The sequence below is a fragment of the Lottia gigantea genome (genome assembly GCF_000327385.1).
Source record: "Lottia gigantea unplaced genomic scaffold LOTGIsca_6, whole genome shotgun sequence".
NCBI classification, from domain to species: domain Eukaryota; kingdom Metazoa; phylum Mollusca; class Gastropoda; family Lottiidae; genus Lottia; species Lottia gigantea.
The window spans coordinates 3,442,060-3,466,506 of NW_008710049.1; the positions used below are offsets into that span (position 1 = coordinate 3,442,060).

Sequence of the window (24,447 nt, forward strand, 5' to 3'; positions counted from 1 at the left end):
CATCATTTCATATAATTTTTGTAAGACATATTGAAGTAGTACATTAAAACACTAAGATACATGGATATACTACTGGATTTATTACTTGTATGTTTTTTGAAACATAGTATGTAATATATCCAGAAGTAGAATATCCATAATCATTTCTTACATATATAGTTTTATCATAAAATAGCCATTTGGATGTTATAAATAGACATATATTTTCAATTAGTCTTAGATTTGAAGATTTTTAGTAATGAAAGCACTGGATCTAATACATGACAGTAATTTCAATCTGTTTTTGATTGACTTAATTGCCAAGAGCCTTTGTAATTCATGAAATTTGTCTACTGCACTAATTTTTTTTAATTGACACAAGCTGAATAGATTTTGTTTGTTCTGTTGGTCTATCTCTTAGCAGCAAATAAATGTACAGCTCTTAGCACTTACAAGTCAAAAGATGTCCTATGTCAGCTGCAACAATATCTTCAAGATTATTCTGGTTGTTGATGAACACTTAAATGTTTTACTTGAAGTCAAGGGCAGTTACTATTGGTAGTAAAATGCACTGATCTTATTATCAAAGCCATGTCAATTATCCAGAATTGGCATTGGCTAGATTTAGTGTCATATATTGTCTGTTCAAGTCGTATTCTTATACAGGCCATGATTTCTTTGTTCTTACAGCCATGCAGCACTTATTGTAGCATTGTGAACTTTTTTTAAAAACTTAATATTCATTCACCTTTCACTCACCACACATTCAACAAAATAAAATAAAAATCAGATACTTAAAGCTGAATAATAGCACCGGAAGTGTCCATTTTAACACAAAAAAGCAATAAAACAAAATTCACCTTTCTGCATAGACAACAGAGTACTTCCAAGGGGACGAAACTCTTAATGTTTGAGGCAGATTGTTTTTAAGTGGAGAGACACATAAATTGCCGAGAAAATAGAAGAGTTTCTTTAACATAAATGTTTCAAAATTGTTATTTTTTTAGACTGTTTTATTCAGTGTGTCATTTTGGGTGGTGATCACTTACAACCTATTGAATGTCGTTTTCACGACAATGTTATACTGTTACCGCTTTTTAGTTTAATTTCGGCGTGTGAGAAGAGTTCCATCTCTTTTACAGTACATTTGGTATTGTTCTGGCAAATAGTAAGGCATCCATTCCCAGTGAACGTTTTCTAATGTTTTCAGATGTTCCATTTGCCTTTGTACTGAGAAACCCACTTTTTTCCATAACAAAGAATGCAACCAATACGATTGGTTATATTCGTCGCGCAGAAAGTTTTTCCATCAAGTTGGCCATATTGTCAAATTACAAAGTTTAAAATCTCCCGGCAATAATAATGTCTGAAAGTTATTTGCCGAGAGATTAATAATGTTACCATGGTAATAAGATAAACACCTGTCAGGCGTGAACTTCCAAGCGCTAAGTTCATTTTGAGTTTGCTTCAATTTTTCTTTATTTTCCTCCATTTCTTTTGTTATTCTCTGGAATATCAAATTCACTGCTGGATCCAGGAGCATCGTACGTAATTGGGCCATACTGGTTGTCTGTCCTGCCTTCATTTCTTGGATCTGATTCTGAAATAGAAAAGTAAATCATTGGAATAAAATCCCGTTATACAATACATAGAACCTATGAAATACAACCCCTGATCATTTCTATTGACTTGTAATGAAATATGGGTATTTACATGCTGAAATAAAATGTCATGTACCAGATTTATTTCTTTACTAAACAATACAATTTGACAGGAAGTCAGAGCAAAGCAAGAAATTTTTTCATCCCTTAAACCAATTTTTTTCAGGAATACAATCATACCACAGGCATAAAAGTTAGAGGAAGTCCAAGACCTACACATTTTTACAAGAAAGGGGGCATAACTCAAACTCAAGGGGAAATAACAAGAAATGAGAAGGAAGAAGTCCACCTACCATACAATCTTGTAATTCCTGTTCTTTTGTTGTTAACCTCATCACAAGAGTATTTTCACGTCTTAAAGCCTCAATATTTTGTTGTTTAGATTTGTCTTCATCTTTAACCTCATCATCACCAACTGGAATAAAATATCAACTATAAATATATATCTATAAATAAATATCTCTTGAATATTCTTCTAGTTAATAGTGCTCAGTTTCAGCTCTACCTCAAATTTTAGATTTCAACTTTTAACTTTCAATTGACAACAGTCCACACATGTTTTTTTTTCACTTTTAAGGAAACAGTAAGACACATTGATAAGTGATACAGATACAAAAAACCTGGTTCTTTCAGTAGAACAAGCAAATATTTAGATCACTATATCCCCTTTATTTTCAACAAAGTATTTCTAATCCCCTAAGTATCCTAAAATACATCTGATCTAATCTGTTGATATATATAGCCAATATATATTTGTCAAAGCCACATCTAGAAAATAATGGCATACCTGTATCAACAGATTTCTGTTTTTTATTTTCTAAATGCTTGATATAACCATTCTGTTCCTCAATTCTGCAATTAAAGAAACGATACTTAGGTTTATATAGAACATGAAAAACGGCTTATTAGGAGTGGGACAACAACTAAAACTTTCCTACCAGATTGCAAATAGAGTTGTAGTTATGTCAAGACAAATGACAGTACTGAACTAAATTTAACAGCTCTTAGAAATCATATAACTTCATGACCTATGGGAAATTTATTCTCATATCAACGTAACACTACCTTTAATTTCTAACCATTTCATAATTTACATCTTCAAAGTTGTAAACAGGGCAAAGTGATTACATTGATGTGGAACATAGGCATACAGTAGCTTTTATGGATTCTATTATGAACTAAATAATTAAGAATCATATAATGAAACTATCTTCTTGAATTGTTTGATGGTTTGATCTATATCTTACTTGGATATGAGTTCTTCTTTTGTCATACTGTTCATTTCCTCTAAATCTAACTTCACCTACAATGTAATAATAGAAAGCACCAAATCAGCTACTGAAGGAAAAAAAATCTTTGTCTTATAAGTAATATTAGGGGTGCTAAGAAAATTACAAAATTGCTTGAAGTAAAAATTGTAACCTTACCTTCTTGGGTGAAGGTGATCCTTCTGACATCTTGACTACTTCACTTCTGAAATATATAAGTTATGGTACAAATTAGACTTGAATGCATTCATTATTGTGGAAATTAATTCAAAGAGAGGAATTTCAACTGCATATTTTGGGCAGGGTTACTGGATGACAATCACTTTGAATGTTCATGACTTTGACCATGACGACATAACAGCCAATCAAATCGCTTATAGCTATCAAGAAAATGGCGGAGAAAATTTTCATAATTTTCACTCCTCCCTGTTCAACATCAAGTTTGCAATAAATAAATAAAAGGTGTTGATATTGATGGATTTTAGTATGGATATGTTGTTCTATACATGAAGTGGATATTTGATTGTTTTCCACTCATAGCAAGTTCACAATTTGACCCATACATGTGTAATCTACCGATGTTGTTGGGTTTCTACCGCTTTTGCATGTTGTCTACCGCTCTACCGGCGGGATACCCAATTCTACCAAATTTTGTTTTTTTTAACTGATCAAATTTTCACGGGACTTACCGTTTTCAATGTTCAAATTCTCTACCATAAATCAACAAAATATCTATCATTACTTGTAACTTAATTGCCGGTACAAGCGTTAATCTCACCACGTAATAATATTATGATTTCTTGATTAATTAATCCCCCAATTAAGATGGTAATCTATTGATCTATTTTCACTCGATAATGTGTATTTTTTTTTTAGCCCATGTGACACACTTTTTATAACAACATCCGGTAGATTCTACTTTCGCTTTTATAATAAATTTTACGGTAGCACTACTTTTACTAAAAAACGAAATCTTGAAGTCTTCTCAGTATTTTATACCGTCAGTGTCAATCTGTGGGGTCTATATTAGGCATTTATAACATAAGATGTCGTTTCAGAATTTTTTTTCATTATCGGTAGATTATCATACGCGACTGGATGTTTAATTATTATGTAATTGTAAACTCAAACTTTGTTTCATAAAATCGTTTTGTAATTTTACTGTAGCCTGTAAACATTCATTTTATTGCCTGCATAACCGTCTTACTCATTACAAGTCTTTCCATATCTGAAGAATGTCAAAATGGGAACTGCAAATTTGGTCCAATACTTCGTGAGGGTATTGCAGGAAAAGTATTTAATGATAGAAATAGAGATAGTTTAGATGTCATGAATTACACATTTGGAAAAAGTAACATTGCCAGTACATATTACTAAATATTGCTTTCAGAACATACTGATTTAATATGGTATTACATATATGATGTAAGCCTACCGGTACCATTTAATTTAGACGGTACCATTTAATTTAGACGGCTGGGATCATGCTTGATTTCTTGTTTTCAAACATCATTTCACCTTGACATTATTTTTGATTCAATCAATACTGAAGAATGAAAATATCAAAATTTTTTTAGGCCCCTATATTTGAAATATCCCTAATTATAGATTGTTAATTTTGACTGTGTCATGAAGGCTTATGATCAACTTAATTTACAAGGCTTAAAGCTTATTTAAAAAAAGAAAAAAAGAATCAATTTGGAGTTTCAAATCACGAATTTATGCGCTTTGGAAAAATCTCCTGACTTTTCACCCAATCTCCAGATTTTTCAAGGCAAATCTCCAGATTTTTCAAGGCAAATCTCCAGATTCTTTTCCTGTATGATTTGACCATAAACTCTGTCTACACCTATCAGCACTTGCCATGGCGTTAATTAGCATAGCAGCTTATGTCTACGATTTTGACTAGTTAATTAATTTAACCCCAAAGTTGAAAGAATCGTCTTATCAGTGCTGGTTGCTTGATTTCCAATAGTAACTGGTTTCTTTTCAACCACCCTAATCACTTTTAATTCAATCATAGAACTATCTATTACAGTTCTATGATTCAATAAGTTTTGAACAACCAAATTTGGCCTTTTTCATTTCTTGTCAAGAAAATGAAAGAAACAGGTCAGATACATAACAAATACATTTAGAGCAAGAGAAGAAAATATCTTGCGAATCATAAAAAGAGCATACTTTGGCAAAAACGTCACAGATTTGTCTTCAGACAAAGAAACCAGTTTATTTTTAACAGGAAAAGATCTCCACCAGAGTCAACATCAACAAAATGGCGGATATTGCTTGGGTCAAAGATTTCATTTCCGGTTTCGGTTTACAAGAAATAAACGTAATGTACAAACATTAATCCACCATAATTACCTCTGAATATTAGCTGTCAGTTGCACAAATATCTGATGAATAACTATATAATACTTTTAGTCGATTGCAACTATAACTGCAAATAATTTTCAAAAATTGTTTTCTTGTCCAGGGACGCCGCCATGTGCAGAAAATATGCAAATTATTTTGATAAGATAATTAATACGGATTGGTAGTTGGATTTAGGGAAGAGTTTTATTTCGTATCCAATTCTTTAGAATTCTAATACGCAATGCAAAATTTGCATTCGTGAACAGCGGCAGGCCTTAGCCGTAATCTACCATTATAGAACATTTCAATAATAAGATATGTTTGAATCTCTTGACCGTAAAAACAGGCTCTTTCGGTTTCATCAAGGTGTTGCCCAGCAAGATACGCCGATGCCCGCCACTAACCCAATAAATTTCCAGATTATAGGAATTAATTGGATTATTTCCAATTATGGATTGATAACTCCGTTTATATTTGAATCATGAACATAAACCTACACACCAAGTAACATAAAAAATCTGACAAAAACTGCGGCTTCGATTGCATTCACAAGCCACTTTTCTACGATTAATTTCAGTGTATTAAGGATTGATATATTTGCTTGTCATTTACAAGCCACTTGAAGACGAACAAACGGACAATAGAATGTGAGAGTATAAAAAAATGGTACCATAATTTTCATCTAACAATGAGGCAATCATATCTTCATAAATTTAGTTTTCTATTATTTAACTCTATGCTATTCCATGCTGATCCTCAGGGGTCAACGATTAGTTTATGATGTCTTCCCATTCAACGTCTGTGTCTAAACAGAACAGATTGTAACTAAGGAAAATACTACTTGACTCGATGAAAACCTTTTCTGTACTATTATCATAATATTTTACCCTAGATTATCTACATTATGCATTAAAATTACTGTCTGTTGGGTACGTTATTGACTAGCAAGGTCAGATGTCTATAAATTCCTTTCCCAGTCCGTCCAATTGATGAACTATTTCACAGAACAAGAAATCTTGTTTTCTATGCAAAAAATCTTAATACAATTCATATTTTTCGTACAAATAACCTTTCGAGACAACAGATTCATTGTCAACTATTGAGTTTAAGATAGAAATTTTTAAGAATCCTAATTATCAGAAGATACTGCATTTCCTTCGAAATAGTGTGACCTTGACCCTTAGGCTTGATTCTGCGGAGAAGTGTTGCAGAAAGAAACAAACATGCTGTCTGCTAAAACGCTCACCTTGGCAAGGTATAAAACAACCTTTTTGATTTATCTCAGGGTATAATATTCTAAAAGGATCTATAAATTTGTATTCGATTCATATACTCCACAGCTGAAACGATTCTAGAACCGGTAACCTATTCATGTAGTGTAATGCATGATGAAACTTCAACTTTTAGTTCAAGTTCAATAAAGAATTGCCGTTGTGACCGATGTTAGCTTACAAGTAGACTGACATTCACATACTCGTTGTAGTTCTAGTAGTAAGGTTAATATGCATCATTAATGTTTAGACTTAGAAAAACTTATACCTAGGCCTACCCAGTACAGTAGTTTCACTTTTAGGAATAAGATGAAGATGTTCCATCTAACATCAGTGACAGTTACAAACCAAAACTCATAGCATGCACATATTTTATGTTTCAAAATCAATTAGTTGACAAATAAGCACAACTTCATTGTATCTATATTATTTTAGCGAGCATTAGTCACAACATACCAAAAATATAAATACAGGTGCTCATTTTGCTTAATAAGCCAGTTGATTTTGTTATTTTCTTTGTTGTGACTTTCATCTTCCATGTTTAGATGTGCTACCAAACCAGCCTTTTTGGGAACAGTTGCTACCCGATTGACTCACACTTTGCCAGATCTTCCCTATGATTATAATGCCTTGGAGCCCTACATCTCAGCTGACATTATGAAGTTACATCACAGTAAACATCATAACACATATGTCACCAACTTAAATATTGCAGAAGAGAAACTAGCTGAAGCTGTTGCAAAAAGTAAGTTTTGAGTTCTGAACAAAAGGTCTGTGTAGAACTGTTTTGAAATTTATTTTGATAATAGTGATTAGGGTGACCTGGCACTGGCTAGATTAGAGATTATAATAGTGTAACTGTGACCCACTCCCAATGTCTCCTTAATTGCACCAATTGCACTAATCAAAAATTCAAACAAGTCTGACTTTTGTGACTAATATTTACGAAATGATCATCATGTTATTCAAAATTTGAAATACTTCCATCATCCCATTCCCTGCATACTTCCTTGTTTCAATGTTTCTTGAGCAAGCAAGACATGTTTTAAATTTTTCAGATGACGTAAACACATGTATTAATCTTCAACCTGCCTTAAAGTTCAATGGAGGAGGTCATATTAATCATTCTATATTCTGGGAAGTTCTCAGTCCAAATGGGGGTGGAGAACCATCTGGAGATCTTAAAGAAACCATAAAACGAGATTTTGGATCATTTGAAAATATGAAGAAAGAGTTATCAGGAGCTGCAGTTGGGGTACAAGGTTCTGGATGGAGTTGGCTTGGTTTTAATCCTAACAGTGGAAGGCTCCGTGTTGCTGTTTGTGCTAATCAAGATCCATTACAAGCCACTACAGGTTTGTATGAGAATCTAATCTTCCATTTTATACCATTATATGTGCACTTGTCATACCAAATCTGTGGTTTGAGGACAGTGGCGGAACAGTAGGGTCAGGGGAAAAAATCTCATAACTAGGTTAGAAATTCGAGCAACCCCCTCGGATGTAAACCTGGCTCTGCCGCTTCTTGAGGACTTATAAGCCATCTTGATCATCTGAGGTGTAGGAGTGTGACATCAAAACTTTCATTGATAAACTTATGATCATTTCACAGGCCAAACAACTTCTGTTGCATTATTTTAGAATCACATAATTTTAAATCAGACATGTTCTTCCTAATATTTCAATTCAGTTAACGCAGGTATTTCTTTGCTTTCAGGTTTAATTCCATTATTTGGTATTGATGTCTGGGAACATGCCTATTATTTACAGTATAAGAATGTGCGACCCGATTATGTACAGGCTATTTTTAATATTGCTAATTGGAAAAATGTAGCTGACAGACTTGCAGATGCCAAAGAAGGTTCATGAGCTGAGATAAGATTTTAGAATTCCATTTTTTTTTGGATAAAAGACAAAATGAACTCTGAAACCCTGATGCGTTAAATCTTGGGATTGTATATAAATGTACTGCTATATTAATGTTTAAATAATATATCCAGACTCAAATTTAGTTCTTTTATTGATTTTCAGTAATTACTTGTTTTTATGTTCCTGTTAAAGCTGAATGGTCAGATAATTAAAAGATTTCCTTCCATTTCTTAAAGGTCTATTCTAGTTATGAGTAAAATGCCTTATACTGAAATTGTTATCGTTTTGATTATACATATTCTGTAAGCTATTTGCTTTCATACAGATTACAGTAATTAAGTAATGAGGGAAATATTTCACCCTGTATTTACATCAGATAGATTGTGTTGATTTGAGTAATTGATATAGCTACCAAATTCAATTAAGGCACTTTACATCATTTCTATTGTAATTTCAAATGATAGTTAACCAATGCTGATTTATGTGGTGACACAATAATTTTGTTTCGAAGAATTGATTTTGTCTGATTTTATGAAATAAAGAAATCAAGTCAAAATAATGTGTTGTACCAGATAGATAGATTGCCATGGTAGCCAACTTCTGAAAACTAAAAGGAATTGTAACAAGGTTTTCTTAACTTTTTTTTGGATTGATGACAATGATAGTTCCATTTTGATATTTTAGTCATGCATAAGTAGTTTTGTGATTCCATTAATAATATCTATGAGCCTTGATATTTAACAAAATATCGTACGTCAAAAAGTCAATTCGATTCTCTAATGCGTAGAAGGGAGGCAATCGAATGTGATGTAGGAAACACAATTGGTGAAGACTGAAATATTGCTTTATTGAAACAAAAACTCGAAACAAAATAGAACCATCTATTTCATGGAATGTTTATATAATGGAATCACATATTCAAATTGGATAGTCGGTCAATAAGTAAGGTAAACTTGAGATTTTCAAAGCAATTATTTTGCTTGATACTAAACAGTTTTAGTTGAAGTTAAATTGATTGACATACTTCTTGAAAACATATATTTAACAGAATGTAATATCCTGGACACTAATTGTGATTAAACCCCTTTTAAAAACTAGGAAGTCAGATGAGAAAGCTCAGTCTGGAATAAATATATATTAGAGTTCAGAACTCGACTGATAGCATTTCAAATTAAGGCAAATCTGTCTGAAGACAAAATGAATTCTACATTCTCTGGGGTTTGGCATTGTTGCATACTTGCGATTGAGGTCTAGTTACCTCTTTACCATACTTTCACATACTTCAGTTAGTTAAAAGTAAGGATTATGGAGACCTAATAACATAATCAAGTATTAAATGGATAGAGTATTCAATATGAAAAGAGTATTAACTACAGAGCAAAAATATCAACCTTACTATTCTTTGGTTAATTTGAAAATATCACAAAAAAATATAAACAAATAATAAAGAACAAATATAGCACTAATGCTCAGTTCACACCAACGGCGCTTTAAAGCGGCGTACCAAAGCACAAAGCTCGACTAAAGCGCCAGGGTCATAATAGATCGTTTGAAAGCTTTGAGCAAAGCTGGATATTCGGCAAGAGCGCCAAAAAATTTTAAACTGTTTAAAAATTTTGGGCGCTCTGTCACGAATTGATTAAAGTGCCGAGAACGTATCAAAGCGTAACAAAGTTCAGCAAAGCTTGACTCAAAGCGTAGGAAAGCTTAACAGAGCTTTATTCAAAGCGGGGACCCCAGTCTTCACGGTCTGTCACCACTTGATCAAAAGCGGCATGAAATCGGCCATTTCGAAATTTTCAAATGCGTAACAGAGCTTAACAATGCACAACAGAGCTTGATAATCGTATCAGAGCGTGATTTAAAGCGTCATAACCGCATCAAAGCTTAATAAAGCTTATCAAAGAGTGATTTAAAGCGTAGCAAGGCCTGATCAAATCGGGAAATAATTCGTCCCCAAAGCGTAACCAATTCGCATCAGAGCTTATCAGAGCGTAACATTACTTAGGAGATCGTGATATTTTTGGAAAAGTAAACAAAAAATGCTGGCGCTTTGCTCGCCGATTTAAAGCGCGTTGGTGTAAACTAGGCATAAATGAATCAAAATAAAAAGAAAATATATAATGACTAGAAAACACTATCAATTAAAACTTAATATTAAAGTCCATGGTTTGGCATTTTCTGGGATTTGGGACTTTATTATGAACAGTAAACAGTCCTCAAAAGAACTACTAGAACTGTACAAAATAGCATATTCCTTCAAACAAAACCTAATAAAGACATTTCACTTATTATTTTGCTCAAAAGCTTGTTTTCTCTCTGAAAATTGAGGGATCCTTAATTTGAACCTTTTGTTGATATAGTCTCGGACACCCAGACATATTTCATTGCAGCTGTGTGTAGACAAAGTAGAACAGGATGATGAGTCTTTGATGTAGTCAATAACCAATCTTCAAACACAAATAATTATGAATAAATATGGTTAAGGCTCAACAACCTGTGAATAATATAACCTATTAACTATTAGCTGAAGAATTCCTGTTTCTGAGATTGAGGTACAATTGACCTTTGAAAATGACCAACCATGCCTAAAATGACTATTTTTTTCCAATATTTATGTATAATATTCTAAACATTTGCTTTACCAGTCAATTTTAGTTAATTCAAATGTGATTCACATTTTTGAATGAAGTTTTAACATTTGATTGTCCATCGATTCAACAAAAAGCATACAGACATTGTGGAAATCCAAACTGTTTTTTTTTCTTCTTCTTTTTACATACCAGTACTCAATGCAGGCAAATGTTCCCCCAGACATAAACCAGACATCTGATTTAAATTCTGCAAGTGATAATGATATTTAGTTCTATCACTTGGTAATGCAAATTTAAAGTTAAGTATGTCAATATGCTATTTTAATTATCCCATTGTATATCATCTTCACAATCTAAAACTATTACAAACTTTGTCTTATACTTTGACTGCAACAGCCACCTTAGTTGTACCTTCGAATGCAGCAATTTGATTGCATTGTATGCAATTATGACTTATTGTTTACTTTTTGTCAAGGACTCAGATTGGCTGTATTTGTTGGCGTACAGTCCAGTCAAATTGCTATATTTAATATCTTCTGAAAGGTGGTTATTGTAGTTAAGGTACAATATAAAGTAATAGCTTGACATTGTGATGATGGTATATTTGTCAAGATATTCTTGATCAAAAAGAGTTATTCTTTTCAACAACTGGTGTGCTAATAACCTAATTATCTTTGATGATTGAAATTACACTGGACGGAATAAGATGCATCAAGACAATGTGTTGATCTAGTTTTATGCAATGTTTCAACACTTGGCTCTGATATCAACTATAATAAGTCAAAATCTTGCATAAAACCAAAAAAAGGTGATTTTTGTTCAAAATAATGTAATTGTGCAAGCTTTTTTGCCAAAAAATACTTGACACTATTTTTTTTTATTATAAAAGTCTATTATGTACTCTAATTTTAAACACCGATGTCTGTGACCAACACTCCAATGATATTTCTGACACTCCACATTGCAATATCGCGATAACTTACACGCCCCACAGTATTTAATAGTATTACCAGTTATATCCTTACGACATTTTGGTGAGGAGCAATACTGTTTCACAGGGTCAAATTCCAATCTCGATTCCAGTCTTTTTTTTGCTGTGATGGCACCTTCTTTACTCAGGCATGGCCATTTTCCAGCACGAATGATATTCTTTATTTCAAGGGCTTCAGATTCATATCCACCACCCCATGTTTCTAATTCATAAAGAATTTGAGATTTCTTGATCGCTTGTCGGACATTCCGATCTCCATAGTTGACCATAGTTTGCAGAATTCCTAGTATTTCAAACACTGGAGTTTCATGATCTATATCAGCCAATAAAGATAACAATCCTTTACGATAGTAAATCTCTGTTATCTGACGAGTTCCCACAGTTAAAAACAGACTTAATATCTGTATTACTCTAATATTAGTCTCACTACTCTCTCTCAGTTTCAGGCTCTTGAAAAATAATGGTATCAAGGTGGCCCTGTGGTATACCACACGTTTGATAACATTCACGTTGTTCATAATAGTGTATAATAAATCCAGATAAGGATACAGATGTTTTTGTCTGTGTGTTTCACAACAAATGAATGTAGTCTGTCTAATAACATGGATTAGTTCTTCGATACCTATCTCCCCTGCAATTGAATAAAGAAAACAAGCTTATTATCTCCCTTGTTCGTTAACTTCACCAGTAACCAAATGATAAAGCCATAATTAAAGCTAAAGTGCTTTCATAAAAGTTAATAATAATTAAGCCTGTGTGTCTATTGGTTTGCTATTGTTAAAGACATGGACACCACCTACTTGTTCATCAAGTATCAAGTCTGCTAGGAGCAAATATAGCACAGAAATGGATGACAGCTTTCATAGTTTTTTTTCACAAACTGATGAATTTCGGGTAATTTAAGCACAATGACTTTAAGGCTTAACCTGCTACAGGAAATATTCATTTATTACTCACTATTTACTAGTAGTGATTTTCAACCCCTCTCAGGATCCTTGATAAATTGCATTACCCCACTTCCCCTTTAAACCCTTACTATTACCCATCTTCCCCCTATAAATCCTTACTTTTTCGTGATTTTCTATGTATTTTTTAGGTTGAAAACCCCTGCATTAATATAATGTCAATACATAAAACTGAATATTACCTAAACATTGTATAAGTTTGACATAATTAATTCTATGGGATGTATTACGATTGAATCTGATGCTAGATAGGTGCTCCATAATGTCTTCTACATCACTCATATCACCAAACTGTATGGTTCTTACAATATCACAAACATAGTCTTCTATTTTCTGACTTAATAGTGCTGAATGTAATACCATAATAACAGTACACTCACTCAGAATGCATTACCTTTTAAACACAACACATTACATATTTCCGGAATTAATTTGGTTTGATAAAATACATCACTGACCCACGAATAGAAAATACAATAACAGAATCTAAGAGAACCTCTCTTCAAAATGTGAATAGAAAATATATTTTTACTGAAAGTAATATTCTTCTTTTGAAGATTGTTACAGATACTGGCAATTGATCTCTATCAGCTTTCAAAGCTGGTTTCTTTCAGGTTTAATATTTGCATTATCACAGAGAAATATAAAGGATAGCTTGCCAGGCAAGACAATATACGCCCACTGGCAGCTTTGATTTTAAATAAAAATATTTAGCAGTACAGTAACAATCACCAGTATGAATACTGAATAATATTGAGTATGAGTTATTGCCCTTGTTCTTGAACACGTGTTCAATTTTTAGTTCTTGAAAACTCTAGAAGGCAAATATTCAATCTTCAGCGCAGGACAGAATATTAAAACCAAATTTTGTCAAAATCCAGCAAAAATCATGCCTTTTAGTGTTTACAGGCTAAAAATTGAATGCATTTCAAGAACAAGGGCAATAACTCATACTAAATATTTTTCGATTCTTCTGATTTTCGATAGGGTTCATCCTTGGGTGATTACTAACACTCACACCAAGTTTCGTCAAAATCTGTCAAGAATTGTGCCTTCTAGAGTGTTTACGAGCAATTGTGGACGGACCGACGGACATGGGTGACAGCAATATATGCCCCCCATTTCATGTGGGCGTATAAAAATAAACAACTTACCACTTTTGTTATTATTTGCATAAGTTTTTATGTCTTCTTTCTTTTCCTGTTTTGTATTTGTCTCTTCTTTTGTATTTTTTACCTCTATTGTATTTTTTACCTCTTTTGTATTGTTTTCATCTTTAGTATTTTTCTCTTTTTTTGCTTTCTTTTGATCAGCTTTTGAGGCATCTGAAATACAACTTATGTTAAATATCAGACAGGTTCATCATTTGTACCTTAGTGTCAGAAACACAAATTTTTTTAGCTAAGCTAATCAGGAATAGTGTTCAATAGTTTCGAAATTTGAGTCTAGAACTGACATAAGGAAATACAAAGTGAAATTCCTTGTTTGAGGTATTTTTGAAGGAATTATCTGTATGCAATTTTTGCACATTTCTAGTACTTCTGAAGACTATTCACTTTATATTCAACACCCAAATCAAATCCCAAAAATGGAGAACCTTTAAGGCATTTGTAGTAAATGAACAAAAAGAGAGTAACTTAAAATACAAAATACCACTAAAACATACCTTTGCTTGCATCTGCCATTATATTATCTTTCTTGGACTCTTCTAATGGTTTTCCCTTCACTTTATTGTTGGTTCTAGAGACCTCCACTTCTTTGGAAGTAGTTTTACTCTCTGATACCTTTTCCAAATCCTTCTTAGGCTCTGCCATTTTAATCTGAGGTCTGTCTGTTAAAAAGAAATGAGGCAACTCAGAATATCCAATTCAATTTCAAAGGATTTTAATGAACTTTTTAATCCAATCAGCATTGGCTTAAATATTGACTAACAATACGTAACAATTTCTTTTTCTCCTGACATTTTTTGTTACTTTTGTCTGTCAAAAATCATATTCCTCTACTTTGGAATTTGCCAGTTCCAGTTCATGCAAATATTAATGTCATAAGGATTGCATAGAACTTTTTAAAATTATAATGAAGGAAAAAAAATAAGGGAAATTTTTATCTAATTTTGATCAGAATGGTATAGATATATGTGTAGATGTACCTTGACGATATGGAACTGGATTACCAAGTTTCTTACGATAAGACCAGCCATCCTGTACTAATGCTACATCTGATAAATATACATCTGGTCTGAAATAGAATACAGTTATGTATGAATTCTGTTCTGCTTCCATCATTTGACAAAGTATGCAAAAACAGATAAGCTTTCTTTAAATGGCTAAACCAGTTTTTTTAAAGAGTTTTTGTGGTCTTGATCGTAAAATACATAATTCTTCATGCCAACACGAAGAGGAGGATGCCCCTTGCATTTCTTGAAAGCTTCAACATGAAAAATCGAAGCTTTAAGCGATTGTTATTTTCATTTCTCATTATTGTGATTGTGATATTGATAATTTACATGTAACAGCCGGAGAAGCAAAGAAACAAGGTTAATTTTTATCTTTCTGATCGAAAATTCGTCGGCATTTGTAGTCTCTGAATTCCTTTCCCAGACGCTAAGAAACCATCTAGCGAGAAAACACCGACCACAATTATAACAGGAAACTTCAAATTTGATGAAATTAGCCTAAATTCACTCCAAAACTTGATAGCTAATGTGCATGAGTACCTTAATTTAGAACCACTTTAATCAACATAACTAAACTTGATTTCTGTTCTGTTCTTGGTCTGGATCATAGATTCAATGTTTCTTTTTTCAAATACAGGTTCAATCTCTTGAAAACCAACTGACTCAACATATTTATGTCAAAGCAAATTGAGTCCAACAAAGTTTATGAATATAATTTTGATGTCACAGTTGCACAGTCAACGCTGGTCTTAAACTGTGCCTTAATTTTTTCCTTCTCAGGTATCTTTTATTCTATCAAGCAAACTTACAATGGTCCAACTGAAGGTTTTTTATTATATTTCTTTAACCTGATAACACTATATTCTCCTGCAGTTCCTATCATAAAGTTCTCATATTTCATTGGTAAAAGAAAATCTGAAATTGAAGACAAAGATAGAGAACCACAGCCATATACGCCCACCGGCATGCAGATGGTAAATATTAAAGATTTTGGGGCAAGGGCAATAAATCTGCTTCTTACGGTCGAAAATAGCTCAAATTCGAACTTGATCTTCGTTTTGTGAATATGAATACACATACACATCAAAAACTCTAGTTTTTAGAGCGTTTACAAGCAAATGTTGACGGGCGGACAGACCGACGGACGGAGTGTTTACGAGCAATTGATGTTGATAGAAGCACTTACTGTATAGAGTGATTAACTCCTCAAAACTGACATAAGAGGCCTAAATCTTGAAAAAGCCTTAAATTTAATTAGAAGTAAACTAAACTTTCTTAAACCTTTCGATTTAGGTCCAATAACATCCATTTTAAGTTTCATCAAAATTGGTTGAAAACTGAGAGAGTAGTAGCATATTCAAGATTTTGGGGCAAGGGCAATAACTCTGCTTCTAACGGTCAAAAATAGCTCAAATTCGAACTTGATCTTCGTTTTATGACTAAGTATACACATACCGAATTTCATTTGATTCCATCAAAAAGTCTAGTTTTTAGAGTGTTAAAAGCAAATGTTGACGGGCAGACGGACCGACGGACGGAGTGTTTACGAGCAATTGATGTTGATAGAAGCACTTACTGTATAGAGGTTAAAGGGCGATAACACCTTAAAACTAACGTAAGAGGCCTAAATCAACAAAAAGCCTTAAATTTAATCAGAAGTAAACTAAACTTTCTCAAACCATTCGATTTAGGTCCAATAACATCCATTTTAAGTTTCAAAAAAATCGGTTGAAAACTAAGAGAGTAATAGCATATTCAAGATTTTGGGGCAAGGGCAATAACTCTGCTTCTAACGGTCGAAAATAGCTCAAATTCGAACTTGATCTTCGTTTTATGAATATATATACACATACCGAATTTCATTTTATTCCATCAAAATTATAGTTTTTAGAGCGTTTACAAGCTAATGTCGATAGACGGACAGACAGGGGTGCCGACAATATACGTCCACATAGAGAGATGTGGGCGTATAAAAAGTCTATGACTGTACTTACTGGGATAGCTGGTTTGTCCGTCTGATAACACTAATTTATAATAATAATTATTGGAATTTCGTGGTGAGGATTCTCTCATCATTTTCTACAATAGAAAAAAGAATATTTATAACCTAATTGCACCTGAGAAAAATCAAAGCGTTCTGTTGAAAAACCTGTTAAAGGATTAAAAACTTTTCATCATTTATATGTTAATGGTGATTGTTAGTAAAATCTTTGTCAGTATGGGAAAGTCTGGTAATCTTTTCTGATTATTCCGTTACATCAAGAGGAGACAATAAATTTGAATGATCAAATTAGGATCTATATGATTTTACTTTTTTAAAGATATCTTGTAAATATGTAGCCTATTCTATGGTTACGTCGAGTGTTATGTCGAGTGTTGTTAATTCCCTTTATTTCAATAATTTGTGTAGACGAGTTAACGCGAGATTGTAGATGAGTTAACTCGAGATTGTAGACGAGTTAACTCGAGATTGTGGACGAGTTAACTCAAGATTGTGGACGAGTTAACTCAGTTTATAGACGAGTTAACTCAGTTTATAGACAAGTTAACTCAGTTTGTTGACGAGTTAACTGTAGATGAGTTGACTGAACACCAAGACAAGAGGTGAGGCCAAAGTAGAAGGCCTAGTAGAAAGGATCCTCATGAACCAAAGTTAATTGATATCCTTGCAAAAATGGTTGTTTTTTGCTTTCTTTTCTCATCTTGCTTTAACTAAAATGTCCTGAAGATCCTGCTATAAAAAATGTCAAAATCATACCAGAACTTGTACTTCTGGTTTTTCTGGTTTCTCTCCATTTATTATGTCCTGAAAAGATGGAATTATGAGTTAGTTATTGTAACCAGCAGAGCATTGGGGAATAAACTGGATTGGGCCGAAATTTGCAGCTCCAACAAGGTAGATTTGACAATGAAGTGTTTGAAAATGTCTTGAAAAATTGAGACAGTGAAATGAATATTATCCACTTCCACCGCATTGTTTACATTTCGTTACCTGAGACCCAGACTGTCCACTTTTGTGAAAAATTGAGTTAGCATATCAAAAAAGCAGATAAGAGCCCATGTTCTATGTCCATAATAAATCTCAGACTTTAATATCATTTTTAATGAAATTTTCAATTCTACAAATCCCACTTTTCTATTTTTTGTTAGGACCATATGTGTCTTTTTATCCAATTAGGTTTCAGATTGAGATCACATGACTTGGAGATAAAACATAATGGATCTGAGCCTTTATTGAAGGTCATATGAAAAGAAGCTACAAGTGGGTAGTTTCAGACTTCTTGTATTTCACTTAAATTCAGATTAGTTTATATTTGAATGAAAATATATGCGTGGGGCATTTAGTTGGCTTTAGACAGCTTTGGTATGTCAATTTGTGGATATAGAACAGTCTGGTTCATGATCTCCAACCCTAAGTTTATTTTTTACCACTAAATGGGGGCTTACTAGCAATAGTCGACTCTCTCTTTCATATATACACTATTATAGAGAGAGTCGACTATTGGTAGAAACAGATGCCTGTGCTTACTAGATATAAAAGTAATGATATTTAGTAAATTTAGACCAGTAATAACAATTATGCAAAGTTTTGCTTAGTTCCAATGAAATGCTAAAAAGATCTCTGGCATTGAAACTTGGAACTCAATTTTCTCGAAAACTACTTTTGTGTATATAAACTTCTCTGGTTCTCGGGTGACGATTTGTAACCATATAAAAATATGCAAAGACAAATTATACATGTAAAATTTCTCTTCAATATGAATGACAGCTAAAGGCCCATGTAGAAATAAATGAAAGGGAAATTTTGGATTGCAACCTCGATCGCGCCTTTTGTCAGATGTGGTTCCATCGTGTAGACTATAAGAATATTGAAATTTCTATCTTATTTGAAAGAGTGAAGTTTAGCACCAAAATGGCGGGAAATTTGACGGTTCCGAACAAATTTATAATCAATTCATTTTTTGACGAAGTTGTTGATCATAGACTTATATCTATGCTGTTGACTTTAACCGTAACAGACTAACGACGCCAGATAAAAAAAATAGAACAAAAATGTATATGTTTGGGTCAATGCTCTACCGTTTCGTTTTTTGATATAGCTTTATTTCAATATTTTGTAACCTTGACCCCTGACCCCGAATAGTAAACATGGCAGTATCAGTTTTGTTTTTTACTTTATATAAATCATTGGCATTAGAAATGCAAATGCGTGATTAAATTCAATGGTAATCATTAGGCTGCATAATTTCCTCTTCACGATATACTTCTATTTGTGTTAACATCAAGACATCCATCATTATAATATAAGTGGTACTGAAGCCAATTTTCGAAATGATGAATTCGTTTGATAATTGAAAATACTCTTTGTTCCCCCTATTGTACTTTGACTCATAGATTGAGTTTGGATTAACTTACATGCCATATGACTATAAATATGACAAGAAACAAGGACCCCATTTCATTTGAGACAGCTTGGTCCTGTTTCGGATCTCCTTTAAAGTTAGAATCAATATGTTTTCATTGTCTTAAACAGAAGTACCACTAATACACTAGCCTGAATTAGATGTTACATGGAAAAAAACTATGAAATCTGTTACATAAGTAGCATTGTAGTGGTACTAAAACATGCTTTGTATTTTTGGTACAGATTTGCTAGAAAATAAGGTTTGGAAATTGAAAGACTAATGACTTGAGTAGTGTTGAAATGGTTAGTGAATTTTACGCACCGGGTAATCGTCAGCAATAACCGTTTGTTACTCGGTTAATCCCGGTTAATTACTTAAAATGATAAAAGGAGTCAAAAACCGCATTTGCGGCGGTAACTCACAGTTAACTAAACTAGATTAAGTTTAAATGAGTAGCCAGGAAGATTTTGGCTAATTCCCCGCGAATTGTTTATACAAATCGACAGATACTAAACAACCCATGGAAGCGTCTGCTTCAATGTAAGATTAAGAGCGGGCCTGACAGACGGTTCAGACGGACTGGCGCCATTGTCACTCATTGCTAGTCTCTAACAGATCAAAGGTTTTTATACCAGGTTAATGAGTGTATCTCATTGAAGTCGCCGCGAATCAGATTAACTTGACTCATTGACTGAGAAGATACATTTTGTTGATTGTATCAACCAATTTTCATTTCAGGTGGTTGAAGATCAAGCAAGCCAATTGTTTTTTTTATAAAAGATAAAACAGTGTTTATTTGTGAAGTAGAAAAAGAGTCTACACCTCTGACATTGGTATTCTTAGAAGAGAAAACCATATTTTATGGTTTTATAGATAAAAAATTCTGTGACTTCACTGTTTGTGCTTATATTTGCTACTTTACAACCCAGTTTTAGAGAGTCCACATTGTTTCAATTTCAAAATGTCTGAAGTAGAAGCTGAAGATGAAGCTAAGCCTACTATGGCATGTTATAAATTAATGGTCAACTTGAGAGAATGTTTAAAAGAAAGTGATTGTTGTCAAGTAGAGCGTAAAACTCCACGTCAGTGTTTAGATAATATTAATAGTGACAATATACCTAATTATTGTAGAGAATTAAATCGTTATTTTCAAATTTGTCGTCGATCACAAATAGACACGAGACAGAGATTCAGAGGAAAGAGAAATTTTGACTGACATCAATTTTACATCTTGTATATTTTTCTAATAAATATATAAAAGTTATTTTCTTTTTATCCTAAGGCCTGAGCATATGAAATAATCTGATAGCAGTGAGCTATTGATTTAAAGGAACAGGTTTGCCATACATTTGACCAATTTTACTTTAGTCTCAGAAACAGGAATATTTTAGCTAAGCTAATCCGTGTTCAAAGCTCACTTGTATGTTAGCAACAGTCAATCAGAGTCCTTGACAGGATGTCTGCAAACAATAAGCCACCAGTCTCATTTATCTGTACCAGTTTTAGCAAATAAAGACCAACAATGCCATGCAATGGCAATAAAAGAAAAATAAACCTAGTCTCTTGATTAACAACTGTTTTTAACAGTATTTGGCAGAAGCAATCTAAGATTATTTTCCCTTCCAAATGATTAAGCGCTATTTCCATTTTATTTCAATTGATTTTAAAAATAAAGCACACTTAAAAGCGTTATTATGTTATACAAAACAAGAAATGACCTGACCCTATCATATTTATAATGTGTTGTTTTACAGTTAAATGATTTACTACAAACATCACAATTACAAAGCCTTGTTTTCAGTTTTATATTATTTTATAGTTTTTACCACAAAGTCATAATAAAGGGCCTTCCAATATACAATAAAATCTTTGTATCCTTTATTTTCAGTAACAGGTAGCTATTCATTTTAAGTTTTGTTAGTTTGTGAATACAACTTGTCAGTATAGGAAGTACTAACAATTACTGGTATTTCTTCCTAACAATGGTTGATAGGTGTTCTCTGTGTATTATATTCATAAAGTAATTATACTTCTGAACAATGAAATTAGTAATGGTCCTGTGTGACTTAAAGGAATTCCAATCCAAATCCCCTTTCTTTATAATGACAAGCTTTAAAGCAAACATCACAGTTAGCCTACTGTGGATGTCGTTTCGTAAATGTCGCAATTTAAGTGCTTAAAAAGGCCAGCATTGACTATGCATTGCATTGCTGATTATGCTATTTCAAGGACACCACCATTTATAACCAAGGGCGTAGTTAACCCATTACCAATCCAGAATATAATAGATCATAAAAAAATATTCTGAAACCTTTGGCTTTTGATTGTTATTTTCTGCACCTATAAATCCACTTTTCAATCAAAGTATTAAATCAGGCTTGTCATTTTCTTTATATATAAATAAATGTATTTGTAGTTCTTATGTACGCATTGTAAAACAGTACTGGAACATAAAGAGAATTTTCGTGGCGTGTTATCGATTGAACCATTAAACTATTTCATGTTATAGAGCAAAATTTAAAGGGATAGTTTAACCAATGACATAGTCGCCCATAAGCCAATATAATAAAGAGATATTTGTATTTAACAAAAGAAATGGAAATGTTAAAGAAAACAGGTTTTATATTTACCCTAGTTGCGGATCGTATATAATTATCCTAGTTGTGAATCTTGCTTAGGCCTACTTACCCTAGTTGTGATGTGTATACCCAACATCTTGTAAAATTAACCCCGTTAGTGGATATTGTATATTTGATCTATTTGTGAATCCTGCATGTATACTTACCCATTGTCCCTGTATGCTGGTTCTAGTGTAGACTATAACCATGTATATTTGCCTAAGTAGTGCATCTTGTTTACCTGATCCTAAATCGAATTCAAATCACTGTCTGCTCACCAAACTATATTTGAACTCGATTTCTATTAAACTTACGTATATACCGCCATGAACAACATCTGTTTTCTTGGTCCAAGTCTCAAAACTCTGAATTTGATCAAATCATTTATTAAAAGCCAACATAGCCTCCAATTGACCAGCCCGGCTGTCTTTGTCTGTAGCTTCATTTGTGCTTGTGGGCATACAGAATTCTTGGTGATGATGACTCCTGTCTCTCTATTTGCACATTTTCCTTCATATATTTATATACATAATCAATCGTGCTAACTATCAAACTACTTTATTGTTAAATTATTATATAATATTTATCTTATATTATGTATTTATTTTTCTATTCATTTATATTTTCTGTATTTTGATACATTGTATTTGGTGACGGATTAGCATAAGCCTCGGCCTGTTTCCGGAACCCTATTTATATTCTGTAAAAATTATATGTACAATAGAAATAAAATACTGTTTAAATCAATATTGTTTATCAGGATATGCCATATGACCAGAACCCCTCCCAACTTTCAAATGTACTACCTTTTAACACAGGGAAAGGCCACTTCTAAGACCACCCTGGAAATCCTGTAGCCCCTTACTCACCCTTTAACCTTCTGATTCACAAATCGTTACTGATAAGAATCAATCAATTCTAGATTTTGTAAATATCCAAAGCCATCTTTGATTTTTTGCGAGACGTTTAACCAGGAAAATAAAATTGCAGAGTATAAGGTACTTAGCATTACCTAGGTTATACTAATAGATAATATTCTAGAATTCAGAGGTATTAAAAATTGCCATTGTGCCAAGTACAGCTGGTGTTTTTATGGTTGTTTGTATACTTTGGATTTTGGATTGTTGTATTGAGTTTGAGTAACAACCATGAATATTTATTGATATCACTGATCATGGTGGACTTATATTGGATTAAAGAAATTAGTTTATTGTTTACAACTGAAGAAAGCATGTGAAACAATAATAATATATATTCTATAACAAGATTACTATGTACATATATATTCGGTATTTGTTATTATTGTCCTATAGGGCGATATCCAGAGAGTTCAATATTAAAAACTGTGGAAATGACTTTTAATACGGTTTAAAAATAAAAAAAAAACACCTGAATGATCAATCAGTGAAAATATCAAAACAAAGGCGTGGAATTTTACTTTCACCAAAAGGAACTCTTTTAATTTTTCTTTCCCTTGCATAGTAAAACAAATATCGCATAGAGTGACAACATGATTCAATTTTTTGTTTTAATTTTTCCAGTAAAACTTGCAAACTGTGGCCAAATTATGTTAAGTATAAAAACTTAAAACCAAATTTTAGTTACCTAATGAGATAACTTCTTTTATCATATTTCTTACAGTTATGTGCATTTGGAATCTAATAGATCTTTAACAATTGGGCATAAAACTCAATTTCAGTGTTCAGCTAGCCTCTCAATCTTTACTTATTGCTGTGTTTGAATGATAATCTCGCCAATAAGTAATATTTTATGTGTTTTATATTGTATTCTTTCTACATTAAACATAAATATACTTCATTGTTCGTTTTTTCTTTCGTCATTAAGCCATAAACCCACCAGGTACAATCACGTTTCTTTTGGAAACGATCTGGACAAAAGGACATTACAAATATTAGAGACACATTAAGCCAAACCTGTGCCATTTACCTACTGCTATACATTCTATACAGACTAATAGGAATCTTTTTCTCTTTACCATTGTCAAATACAAATTTACAAGTCGGTTAGTCTCACCAAGGTTTTTCAGCCGAAAGAATTATAGCTGTCTCTGTTTCTGAGTTTGTGTCAATCGTGAGATGGATAATCTTCCGAAACAGTGATATTTCCACAGAGGATTCCAGTGATTAAGCGAAACATCTTGGAGAAATTATAAAATTTAAGTGAGCATTATGGATAAGTCTTGAAAAAATGAGCAAACTATCAATAAAAAATTGTGAAAATATTTAAAATGTGTAGAGATTAACAATTGAGATTATCATAATCAAGATACCGAAA

General features: G+C 32.7%; 4 protein-coding genes across 4 annotated transcripts; 2 read left to right on the top strand and 2 right to left on the bottom strand.

The window, feature by feature from the left end:
• Positions 1–1,288: 1,288 nt before the first annotated feature.
• LOTGIDRAFT_107020 (hypothetical protein) lies at positions 1,289–2,038 on the bottom strand (the record flags this gene model as incomplete). The annotated part of the gene is made up of 2 exons (XM_009063951.1): positions 1,289–1,579; positions 1,934–2,038. Coding segments are annotated over 2 exons (396 nt in total), but the record flags the coding sequence as incomplete, so codon positions are not given.
• Positions 2,039–6,247: 4,209 nt separating this feature from the next.
• On the top strand, positions 6,248–8,957 carry LOTGIDRAFT_210661 (hypothetical protein). The gene is made up of 4 exons (XM_009063952.1): positions 6,248–6,518; positions 7,080–7,279; positions 7,593–7,889; positions 8,251–8,957. The coding sequence occupies exons 1-4, from the start codon at positions 6,487–6,489 to the stop codon at positions 8,400–8,402; spliced, it is 681 nt and encodes a 226-aa protein (XP_009062200.1). The 5' UTR covers positions 6,248–6,486; the 3' UTR covers positions 8,403–8,957.
• A 1,247-nt stretch (positions 8,958–10,204) lies between these two features.
• On the bottom strand, positions 10,205–18,972 carry LOTGIDRAFT_229365 (hypothetical protein). Its single transcript, XM_009063953.1, has 10 exons — positions 18,946–18,972; positions 17,887–17,934; positions 17,123–17,207; positions 15,938–16,043; positions 15,102–15,190; positions 14,619–14,783; positions 14,107–14,277; positions 13,135–13,299; positions 11,980–12,618; positions 10,205–10,852 (listed from the first exon to the last, which is right to left on the bottom strand). Exons 3-10 carry the CDS (start codon positions 17,202–17,204, stop codon positions 10,740–10,742), a joined length of 1,530 nt encoding a protein of 509 aa, XP_009062201.1. The 5' UTR covers positions 17,205–17,207; positions 17,887–17,934; positions 18,946–18,972; the 3' UTR covers positions 10,205–10,739.
• A 293-nt stretch (positions 18,973–19,265) lies between these two features.
• Positions 19,266–20,797, top strand: LOTGIDRAFT_229366 (hypothetical protein). Its single transcript, XM_009063954.1, has 2 exons — positions 19,266–19,354; positions 20,273–20,797. The coding sequence occupies exon 2, from the start codon at positions 20,496–20,498 to the stop codon at positions 20,748–20,750; it is 255 nt and encodes an 84-aa protein (XP_009062202.1). The 5' UTR covers positions 19,266–19,354; positions 20,273–20,495; the 3' UTR covers positions 20,751–20,797.
• Positions 20,798–24,447: the final 3,650 nt, after the last annotated feature.